Consider the following 12,725-nt stretch of genomic DNA (forward strand, 5'->3'; position numbering starts at 1 on the left):
GTGTACGGCTTGGAAACGAAACTTAAGATCTTTACCATGAGTTAAAAGAAACTAATACGTATAATTTTTCAGATCATTTTTTTATTAAATGGCTAACAATGATGCATACAGTTCAGTTATGAGTGTTGTTGTCTTTCAATCTCTGATGATCCTACAGAGTGGACATCAGCAGGCAGATGATCAAAGATGATCACTCCTCACTGATCACTGTTTGTAATGTTTAAGGGTCCTAGCAGAAGGATCGCTCGCCTCTATCCACCGGGGCATCCAGAAGTACGGGGTAAAGTTAGAGGCTCCAGGGTAGTGTTTTTCAAATACAGTACGGTAGTAGAACGCCTCCTTGGTCTTGGGTGGATTCACTGGGAACTTGTTCGCCGCGTTCCCCAAGTCTTCTTCGTTCACCTGCAAGGACACGAAGAATACCCAAAACATCAAGAGAATACGGTAACATTTAAGGACGAACACACCAATTTAACAGGGAAACAAATAATCTGAGCTCTCCCTCCATTCTCGTGTCCTCCACTCATACAACTGACCGCCATCGCAGAAGTGAACAATTCTTTAACATGGCGTTAAGCAAGAATCAAACAAGCAAACAAAGAATCTAAGAGACATGGACACTTACCTGTTGTTGCAGATGGTTCTGAATCATCTCATACCACGGCTTGCTGGTTGCTGATAAGCCATCGCTGAACGCCTCTTTGGGGCGCCATAGAATCTCGTTCGGAATCAGCCCTTTTTTAGCGAAGGCTGACCTCAGCAGGTACTTCTCGATGCCATTTTTAGGCTGCCTGTCTTCCGCCGGAAGTGACAAGTAGTACGACGTAAACAGGTGATCCAGGAATGGGACGCGGATCTCTAACCTGTCGGAGCAGAAAGTTACAGAAGGCATTTCAAAGTAAGTCTTTCCGCTGCGTTCATTTATTACCACGTTGAAAAATGAGTAAACCCAAACGGCAACGTCCTCGAGGTCATGTGACTTAAATGTTTTGAAGTACAACATAAAAACCCAAGCATACGTACATACATACATACATACATACATACATACATACCAAGCGACAACGAGCTTTGCCACACGGAGGCCTATTTCAAGTGTGACAAACCATGCGTGACGGATGATTTAAAATCAACAAATCGGCACCATGGCTCGTTAGGTTCACTGGCAACCGCTTGATGCATACAGACTAGACTCTCCCTGAAGAGTTGTGCTTACCATATGGAAAATTTCGTCAGATTAACTTACTAGGTAAACTCCAAGTATTCCATTTCTGTCTTCCGAAAAAAATGTTTGCGCTTGAATAATTGAAATGGTATTAAGCCCCTAGCAAATCTGGCTGTAAATCATGTCAGCATATATGTTCTTAGTGGAATTAACTTAAAAAAAGGAGCTAAGCAAAACGTAAACAGCTAAAATAAAACATTTCTCAGTTAAAATTTATCATTTATCTCTCAGTTTGAACGCACAAGAGCTACTTGCGAATGAGAAACAAACATTCATGGTCTACAAGATACCTTAAGCCCAATGAAAACAAAAGAATTAGTCCAAATAATGTTTTTTTTTTACTTCAGGGCAATCCTTTTTTTCATGATCTTGTGATAAAATATTTTAATTTGGGGAAAATCCTACACATCGTTCTTTAAACGCTGTATTCCTCGGTACTAAATCCTCACCCCCAAGCAGCAGTGCTCTTGTCCCCTCTCAAGACATCAAAGTAATACAGATCCTCCAGAAGTCTCCGACTCTCCGCATCACCGTCTTCCGGCGACGGACTCTTGTGAAAGTAGATGTATCCTTGCGCCAGTTCGTCTGATCCTTCACCGGAGTAAATCACAACGGTGTCCGTCTTTTCTTTGATGTACTTACTAACTAGATACATACCTGTAACCAAACATACTCGTGTAAGTATACATGTAATTGTATTCTGGAAGACTCTTAAACCACAGTAGGTCTTTGACCAGTGAGGTCTCTGGTTAGATTAGAAATGTACTGTGGAAGACTCTTATACCACAGTAGGTCTTTGACCAGTGAGGTCTCTGGTTAGATTAGAAATGTACTGTGGAAGACTCTTATACCACAGTAGGTCTTTGACCAGTGAAGTCTCTGGTTAGATTAGAAATGTACTGTGGAAGACTCTTATACCACAGTAGGTCTTTGACCAGTGAAGTCTCTGGTTAAATTAGAAATGTACTGTGGAAGACTCTTATTCCAGAGTAGGTCTTTGACCAGTGAGGTCTCTGGTTAGATTAGAAATGTACTGTGGAAGACTCTTAAACCACAGTAGCTCTTTGACCAGTGAGGTCTCTGGTTAAATTAGAAATGTACTGTGGAAGACTCTTATACCAGAATAGGTCTTTGACCAGTGAGGTCTCTGGTTAGATTAGAAATGTACTGTGGAAGACTTATTCCAGAGTAGGTCTTTGACCAGTGAGGTCTCTGGTTAGATTAGAAATGTGTTGTGGAAGACGCTTAAACCACAGTAGCTCTTTGACCAGTGAGGTCTCTGGTTAGATTAGAAATGTACTGTGGAAGACTCTTATTCCAGAGTAGGTCTTTGACCAGTGAGGTCTCTGGTTAGATTAGAAATGTACTGTGGAAGACTCTTAAACCACAGTAGCTCTTTGACCAGTAAGGTCTCTGGTTAAATTAGAAATGTACTGTGGAAGACTCTTATACCAGAATAGGTCTTTGACCAGTGAGGTCTCTGGTTAGATTAGAAATGTACTGTGGAAGACTTATTCCAGAGTAGGTCTTTGACCAGTGAGGTCTCTGGTTAGATTAGAAATGTACTGTGGAAGACTCTTATACCACAGTAGGTCTTTGACCAGTGAGGTCTCTGGTTAGATTAGAAATGTGTTGTGGAAGACGTTTAAACCGCGATAGGCCTTTGACCAGTGAAGTCTCTGGTTAGATTAGAAATGTGTTGTGGAAGACGCTTTAACCGCAGTAGGCCTATATCGTTAATGGGTGTAAATAAGTATTATTTCGGTATAAGTGCTTAAATGCAATATATCATGTATATACTGATCGTGAAATAAGAAAAGCACATAACTGTACCCGTGGGGAAATCCTTGGTAGAATGTTGCGTGGTATTAAATCGTTGACTTCTAGAGTAGCAGGGCGGTATGTATAGTTAATCCATGAATATTTTTTTCAGTGTGAATTGTAAGCCAATTAACCCTCGGAACTAATCACTTAAAAACACTCACGCCTGTACGTGATTCTTAACTTTGAAGACCAACAAGATGTTCATCAGTATGTATCACAACCTTAACTGTCCCAATCAACATCTCAGCAAGCCACATCAACGAGGAAGAAACTGAAAGCAGTGCTGTGGGAAAGGCCCCTAAATATGCTGAGCCAGCCTTCACTAATTTTCTTTTTCGAGGTCCAAAAAGGAAAAGTAAAAGTTATTCAGTGTTCTTTCCACTGACTGTATTCAATTTTGATTTCCAGTGACTTCGGTGGGGATGATCTATATTGAAAGCAAGTTGTTCATTTAATTTGATTGATTTTAAACGCCATACAAGCTGGTGGCAGACACGTTTAAGGATGGATGGGAACCGCCCTTCGTATAGTATACCTGACAAATCTATCTATAAGCCGACCAGAGAAACCTGGATTCGATTCCGGTACCTCTACGACAAGAACATTTATTTATTTATTCGATTGGTGGTTTACGCCCTACTCAGGAATATTTTACTTGTACGATGGCGGAGTGGTGAGGGTTGGGCTTTCTTGCCAATTTTCAACTGCCCCGTTGGCGCAAAACCTGCGTACCCCCGATACAAATATTATTGAAGAGTGTATCACTTTACAGCGGAAAATCCATTGATGAAATGCAGCGGAAAGCCAGCCTTAGCGCCTGATTGAATCATTTAGTACGCATTCGTGTAAAGTTATGTGACATGAAGCAGTGTTGCTTCATATATTCTTTTTTTTTGGTCAATTTTTCTTTGTAACTCATCAAGGTACTTAAGAGTTTCTCTAATATTCGCATCGGTTCTCTAGCCACAGTAGTTTCTCCTTATATCCTTATATATTATGTTAGGCAAACAGGTTCTCTTACCTACAGACGCCCTGACTGTCGTGATGTCGTACGACTCCAAATGGTAGATCACTTTCTCTATAGCGTTCAGGCCGTCTTCCGGTGTCATGACAACCTCGTGGTGCTCCGTACCCAAATAAGACGCAACCTGTGATCGGTTGAAGGATGAGATTAGCCGATGACTGAACAAACTGATTGGCTATTAATAACGGAACAGATGGTCTGAGAAAACATGGTTTGATTAACATCAGTCAGTCAATTCGCGGCTATTAGCCAAATCTGTAACACGCATTGTCTCTCGAAGACTAAAGTCTGTTTGTCTTAAAATGGCCGACTAGTTAAATCTGATCTCAACAGGCTTTTTGCTTTTTTGAACTAGGAAAAGACTCACTGAAATTGTGGAAAACGATTAATTCCTCAGGTTTCCCGCACTTTTGCATGTTTTGATTTTGCTTCTGTACTTGATAATCCGAATTCCTCCACACACACTTGTACACACGCTTTATTTGTTAAATTCTGCAGACGTACCTTCTTGGCGGCTATTAGGTCTGGACTACCTTCCATACCTATGGAAAACGTCTGTATTGGGTAAGATATCCCAGCCTCCCTGGCGTTCTTTACCAGTAATGCGGCCACTAAGCTAGAGTCCAAACCACCTATGTACACACACATATAAATGGTTTATTAACTGTAAAAATCATGGAATGACTCTGTGACAACAAAAAAATGGTAAAATAACCCACAGCCATGCATTTTCTCAGCATCACTGATATTTCTGAGAAGTTTTCATTGATCCCAAGCAAACATGTACTTGAATGAATGATTAAAACATTCGCTTAACGCGAAATGCTGACATAATTCGACCTGAGACATGTAATGACTAGCAAACTATAAGGTTGAAGAAACTGGGCTGATTGCAGAGAATTATGCTTTTACCGCTAAAACCCTAACTGAAGTAAAGTGTGTGACTATTTGCCAACTAGCACATTATCGTCACTGATCTGATTTTGCTCTCTGCGCTGTAGCCGTATTTCACCACTTACGTGTGACTATTTGCCAACTGTCACACTGTCGTCACAGCTCTGGTTTTACTATCTATGCTGTTTCCGTATTTCACCGGTTACGTGTGACTATTTGCCAACTGTCACACTGTCGTCATTGTACTCCTTATGCTGTAGTCTTTCATATTAAATGGAATTTTCAGTTTCTCAGGCAAATTCAAATGAGTGTTCAGTTTTCAGTTATTTTAGTTAAGCTTTTTTTTAGTATCATCAAGCTATCATTTAGTTTATACCACAAAACTGGGAACATCCATACGAAAGTGTTTAAACGCAAGCTTTAGTAAATAACGATGCTTAGAGTGTTATTTAATTCTAGAAATTTATTTATTTATTTATTTATTTACTTGATTGGTGTTTTACGCCGTACTCAAGAATATATCGCTTATACGACAGCGGCCAGCATTATGGTGGGAGGAAACCGGGTAGAGTCCGGGGGAAACCCACGATCATCCGCAGGTTGCTGGACGACCTTCCCACCTCTAGAAATTGATGATTTAAGTGTAAAAAGAGAGTCTTCAATGAAAATATGACCTGTTTTGTAAAGGAATATTGAAAAGGGTTACCCCATCATTCATACCAGAGAGCAGACATCCGATCCTGCGCTCTGACAACAGTCTCTTCCGCACGGCAGCTTCCAGCAAGTCTGCTATGTTCTCCAAATTCGTTTTGTCCCCTAAAGGATAAGAGAGGCAAAAAGAGGAAAATGTTGTTAGGTAGCTGACAAAGAATGAAAGAATCAAATGACAAGACCAGATACGAAAAGGACGGCAAAGTTTTTCTGGCAAGAGTCTGATTACAAAATGGTCAAAAATGGAAGGCAGGGAGGAGACGAAAGATACGGGTAAATTCAGCGCTAAATATGAAAAAACAAGCCGGTTTTGGAGCTTTGTCTGAAAGGTCATGAAATGAGTAAGTACAAAAATTTTTAATAAAATGGAACAATATTTGAAGCAGAAATTCCAAGGATACCAAATATCAGAAAAAATGAAATCGTTAAATATGCAAAAAAACTGGACAATAACCTGAAGCGCTTAAAAGGATTTTCTGAAGCTCTTAAGTTCGCTCCATTCGACACCTGTTTAACAAAAGATGAAAATACACACAAATCCCCAAAGATAATGCAAATGCTAAATGTGTGTGTAGAGCCTGAGGTTTCAAATACGCCTGCGACATCACCTCATACATACCTTTAGCACTGACGACTGTCTTGTACAGAGGCGTTTGACCAATTTTGTGGAACCGAGTCCTCTCTTCAAACGCTGTCTTTCCATTGGCCAGGAGCTGGTAGGTGTCCACGTGACCTGGTGGGAAGGGTAAAATCTTGTACCCCGATGAAATTGTCTTCAGTTCTAATTCCTGTAAGCCTGATAACAAAAAAAAACAGACCGATAAAAACAGACTGCTAGAAATAAAAGACAGCAAATAGTCTGATGTAAAAGAAGTCTTAGGATAGAAATTATTCTGACCTACGATAATCCGATTTACTTCAGCCAGATATCAAACGGATAATTTATTTATTTACTTATTTGATTGGTGTTACGCCAAGAATTCAAGAATATTTCACTTATACGACGACGGCCAGTATTATGGTTGGAGGAAAACTGGACGGAACGCCGGAGGAACCATCCGCAGGTTTCTGACAGATCTTCCCACATACGGCCGGGGAGGGAGCCAACATGCAAGAGCTAAACTCACAGCGACGGCATTGTTGGAGGCTGCTGGGTGATTGCGCAGCACTTGCGTGCTAAGTTCCTCGGCCACAGAGGCCCTCAGAAGCCTGATGGAAAACTACCGTATAAATACAGCCTAGTAGAAAATATACTTGATTATATATTTGATTGTTTCAGTCGATCAGCACTAGATAAAGAGCAATGGAAATCCGTCATGCCATAAAGAGGCACTCATACACTCTAAGGACTCCTTCGTCGTCAAATGACTGAAAAATTGTTAAGTACGATGTTAAACCCCAACCACTCACTCACTCTTCACTGGTTTAGAAACCGGGTTGCCCGGACTAAACTACCACGCATACGCTTTGTCAGAAAGTTTTCACAAAGCAGTCTTTTTCTTCCCATCTGCTAGAGTGTAAAAATGGATTTAAATCTACCACCACAAGCAAATTTTGTGTAGTAATTTTGAACAACGCCAAGGTCAATAGCTTCACGATGGTGAGCTAGGAAATGATGTCAGAAAATATAAAAATAAGACTGTTGACTTAACCTTTGTTTCTATTAATTCTTAATACGCATGTAGGCCTATTCTCTTTTGTGTAAACGTGTGTAAAACATGCTTACGGACGCAACGGATGTTTGAAGAAATTATGAACCTGAAAGCTGATTATAGGTTCTCAAGAGGACATCAGTGGTGGACATCATCAAGTCTAACAAGCCTAGGTGCGTCGCACAGGCTCTAAAGGTCTCGCTTGCCTAGTCGGGACAATGATTGCAGAGAGCGGCACATGCGTTGTAATTAGTATCTCATGTAAATATAAGCGTCAAGTCCGACATTCCTATACCATTCGTAGTCCGTAGGCCCCTAAAGGGCGTTCCAAGTCGATAATCGCAAGATCCATTTACACAACAACGTTTAACACTAACTCCCGAAGACAAAGGTATGTAAGAAATTATACAAATAAGAAATAAGGCCGGTAACACACAAGAGAGAAGCGGTCATCAGTTTTCAATGATGTTTTCAAAGTTCAAATTCGTAGTCCGTGAATGAGTTCCATGTCAAATAACAGTTAAACAAGTATCTCAGTCGCGCTTTCATTGCAACTGTTCATAAAGGCATCATGCTGGTGTAATTAGCATGGCTAGGCTACCTTTACGGCCCCTAGCCCCAGGTTAAGCGGTATTAGATACAGTTTGAATATGACGAGCGTTACAGGCCCTAACCGATCAGATTGTGATTCAAACGTAACGGACGATTACTTCTTTCCCGTTATCTCACAAGAGGTGCCATCTATGATGTTACACATGACATACAAGATAGACGGTTAGACTGGGCAACCAGCGCCATCTATGTTGTTAAATACCATGTACCTGATAGATATGTACATAGGGATAACAGCGCCGTCTATGTGGCTGATCACAATGCAGATCGCCAGAGATTCTGAACGCTCTGTCCATACCTGCCAACGAGAGTGTTATATTCATTGTAAAATTTGAGAAACTTAGAATGAAGGCGTTTGATGGAGTATCCTTGACAAACTAGTAACTTGAACTAGCAACTTGTGACGCAGATTAAAGTCATCACAATTAACGCAAGATCTGACAAATGCTACAAGGCGAGATATGTATACGCCATATGCAGGACCCTTTGGTATATTGCTATCTAACTAAGGTAAGACTTACCTTTGGCCTCTGAGCAGATTGCCAAGAACCCCGACTCCGTTGAGAGAGTAAAACACGGACGAATACCAAAGGTGTCCCTTCCAATGAAAACTTTCCTTTTTTCAGTATCCAACAGAATGAAGGCGAACACACCGTCCAGGTGTTGGGCAGCGAATTCGATCCCGCCATGACAGTAAAGATGGATGATGGATTCCCCGTCACAGCCAGTGCTGTACCGGAAACCAAATTGCCTCTGCAGCTGATAAGCAGATTAACATATTCACAAGAATAGGGAGTCTGACAGGGATAGAAGATTATGGGGTGGGGTGAAAATATTTAGTTTATCCAGGAATACTGATGTGGCAAAACAAATTGCCATTACGGACTAATGAATAATCTCGGACAAATAAAACGCTATAAATAAATGATCAATATTTTCAAAAAATGTATCCAGTCAAACAGTCAAAAAAGAATTAAATATATCTTAAAAGCCAAATGACATGCAATTAGTGGGGATGTTAGTGGCTTTTAAATCACTCCCAATCCAAAAACAATTGGCTTACCAGCCTGAAATTGTAAATTTCGCCGTTGTACAGAAGCCAAACATGAGGGTGAGAGAAGACTCTCATTGGCTGCATGCCTGTCAGGTCATCCATGATAGCCAATCGGTGGAAGCCCAGACAGCAGTTCATGAAGTGATTGACACTTTCCATACGGAAGCAATCCGGACCGCGGTGGCCTATCTTATGACAGGCATTGCACTGTACTGACACATCCTCCTCACTCCCAAAAACGGCCCAAATCCCACACATCCTGATAACTGCAGAAAAGATTTATTTATTTATTTCACTGATGTATTGCGCCGTACTTAAGAATATTTCACTTATACCACGGCGGCCATCACTATGGTGAGAAGAAACCAGGATGAAGATTAGAGTAAATTTGTTTCGTTATGTATTTGATTGGACGGGTAAGTTTACTCAGTATTTAAATATAACCACAAGACGTCTAATGTTTGCAATCAATACATTTTTTTGCCTAATTCCGTTTGACTTGGTTCTTTGGGGTGTGGAAACCCAACCATAATTAAACTGACAAAGAGGCCGTATTTCAACGACTACGTGTGACCATTTCCCAACTACCATTGCTTTGATCTTACCTTTTATGCTGCAGTCTTTGATATCTATATATTTAATGCGATATGCACTTGTTTTCGTTTTTCTTTTTTATCGGTGTTTCTCGCTGTTAAGATGGCGGTAACGTTAATGGGATGGAGACACCTAGGTATTTAATAATATTTCATTTAGACGATTGGAGTGAAGACTACGGGTGGGTCAAACCAAATACATGAAACATTTCAGGATGTTCAAGCAGAACACAGCTTCCAACAGAAGGATTCGAATACGAGACCAAACTGGTCAAAGTCAAGTCACTGTTTCAATGCGTTTATTATATTAAATGTGAAGTAAACACAGCGTTGCGACTAATTGCCTTTTATGTGTCTAATTCTGCTTTATGCATGGGGGTGGGGCGTGTACTTTGCCACTTCTTAAGCGTACACATGAACAGATGGAACCCTAAGTAAGGTAAACTGATAAGAGACTGAATTTCAGCAGTGATTCTAATCTCTGTGGCGATTTGTTAGTTATCACACAGGTGTCGCTGCTCTAGTTTAATTATTTATACTGTAATCTTGAGCTATTGCATGGAATTCAAGTTTGCTCGAGAGGTTTCTCAGACAACAGCCGTAGGTCGATAGTTCAAGGGCTAACACTTTCGTCTTGGTGTTTGTTGTGTAACCCGATTCCGCTGAACCTGGTTTTGTACCGAGTCAAACGCGCATTATGGGGATTTGACGAGGTACGAAACAGAGTTGACCGGTATCGGGTTACGCAACACTAAAATGAAGACGATAAAGTTTATTCTACCCAACAAAATTAAGACAAATTGGGAAAAAAATACATTGATCATACTGCGGTTCTCAGCAGAGATCATGAGTTTTAGGCCCAGCAAGCTCGGCCACCGCGTTTGACCTCCATATTTCAACGCCGAGTATGAATGAAGGAGATAGTACAACTACTGGTTGACCCGTATCAGCATAATGGCTCGGGCGGGGCCGCTTACTTGCTTTCGGTGAGTCATCTCATTAAAGCACCACTAGATAAAAGAGCGGTGGAAATCTGTCCTGCAACAAGCAGGCACATTGCATGCATACCAAGGATTCTTTAATCGTCATATGACTGAAAAATTGTTAAGTGCGACGTTAACCCCAAAAGCACTCACTCACTCACTCAGTCAATGATACAACTGGCACCACTCCTCTTTACAGTCTAAGGACACAGAATCCTCATACGCCTCATTACAGTCACAGGAAACCCCTTTCCTGTTACATGAGACACCTGATATCACACCTCATTAAAGTCAAAGGAAACCCCATTCCTGAGAGAATCTGACATCACACATCATTACACAGGAAACCCTATTCCTGTTATTCCTGTTATGTTAGACACCTGACATCACACCTCATTACAGTCACAGGAAACCCCATACCTGTTACATGGAACGCCTGGAATCACACCTCATTACGGCCACAGGAAACCCCATTATTGTTTACATAAGATGTCTGACATCACACCTCATTATGGTCACAGGAAACCCCATACCTGTTACATGGAACGCCTGGTATCACACCTCATTACAGCCACAGGAAACCCCATTATTGTTTACATAAGACGTCTGACATCACACCTCATTATGGTCACAGGAAACAGCATTCCTGTTACATGAGACATCTTTCCTGCTACAAGAGAATCTGACATCACATGTCATTACACAGTAAACCCCATTCCTGTTACAAGAAACACCTGACATCACACCTCATTACAGTCACAGGAAACAGCATTCCTGTTACATGAGACACCTGACACCACGCCTTGTTTGTAACAGGAAACCCCATTCCTGTTAAAGAAAGTGACTGACACACCATCTCATTACAGTCACATGAAACCCCATACCTGTTAAAGAAAGTGTCTGACACAACATCTCATTACAGTCACAGGAAACCCCATTCCTGTTACAGAAAGTGTCTGACACAACATCTCATTACAGTCACAGGAAACCTCATTCTTGCTACAGATGACGCCACACATTATTGCAGAACAAATTCGTGTTAGACAACACGTCTAACATAAAGCCTTGTCACAGTCGAATGAGATACCCCAGATCAGGTGAAAACCTACTCTCAGGTCGAAGAATTCTAAAGAAAGGATAGGACATCTGCGTATCCGATGCTTCTCTAGTGCAGAGACCTCTAGCCTTCGGGAGTTCAACACCCTTAGCTCCCCCGATTCCGCCACCTATGGTATCAGGACAGGGAGGGACGAATGTAATTCTGTGTATTTTGGGGTGTAAAGTCTTTTTTTGCTGCCAACCTGCCGTTTTTGGTGTACAGGTGCATGCTTGGTATCAAAATGATGGAAATTGTATAAGTTTTGGGCAGGTTTGAGTTTTACTGATGAAAGTTAGAAATTTTAGGCGAGACGACACAAGGAGATAGGTGTTGATGAGGCTGCGAGTGACGTCCCCTTGGCGTTGCTAGGCACACCTCCTAACTGCCGGCATAGAAAGGTCCAGATTTTGACAGTCAACCAAGATTTTAATGGTTTCTTTCTCACAGACTGGGTCAGGTATGCACCAAAGCTTAATGGTCACGGAATGTTTGGGTCTGAGCTACAGCAATAAACGTTAACATTGTCGCTTATGGAAAATTAATGGGAGTCTGTGGCCATCAGGAAAACAGGTACGTGACTTTCGACACGGCATTAGATTAATATTTTAGAATGGTTTGTCATAAAGAGATAGTAATGATGGTTATTTACAGATCTTTGCAAGAACCTGCAAGCCTCAAGACATGACAAAACTCACGGCAAATTCAACGGGTGGTGGATTGCAACACGCGACCCTTCAGTCAAAGGCTAGTCAGTTGTCTTCCAAAAGAATCTATTACAGGTCGCGCTCAGATGGAAGCCGAATCACTCAGGCATAAAAAGTCAGTCAGTGCGTAGTAATACGTTAGCTAGTGTGACGCACGTACGTATGTAGGTATGCATATAGTCATTGTGAGCAGTTATGATTGGTACTTCTACGTGTTTCTGCATATATATTTTGGATAAACATATTCGATGTATATTATTATCCAACAGCGTCCTGTCTGGCTCACTACATGAACTGTTACATGTCATTGTTGTTAAATATTTTTACTTATGCAGTTCACGAATCAATAA

The 12,725-nt window shown here is 41.1% G+C and overlaps 1 protein-coding gene across 1 annotated transcript; it reads right to left on the reverse strand.

The window, feature by feature from the left end:
- Window positions 1-204: 204 nt before the first annotated feature.
- Window positions 205-9,254, reverse strand: LOC135477981 (asparagine synthetase [glutamine-hydrolyzing]-like). Its single transcript, XM_064758217.1, has 9 exons — window positions 9,006-9,254; window positions 8,464-8,701; window positions 6,298-6,474; window positions 5,688-5,783; window positions 4,578-4,705; window positions 4,071-4,197; window positions 1,675-1,882; window positions 626-863; window positions 205-402 (listed from the first exon to the last, which is right to left on the reverse strand). Exons 1-9 carry the CDS (start codon window positions 9,252-9,254, stop codon window positions 205-207), a joined length of 1,659 nt encoding a protein of 552 aa, XP_064614287.1.
- Window positions 9,255-12,725: the final 3,471 nt, after the last annotated feature.

This window comes from Liolophura sinensis, chromosome 11 (genome assembly GCF_032854445.1).
Source record: "Liolophura sinensis isolate JHLJ2023 chromosome 11, CUHK_Ljap_v2, whole genome shotgun sequence".
NCBI lineage: Eukaryota > Metazoa > Mollusca > Polyplacophora > Chitonida > Chitonidae > Liolophura > Liolophura sinensis.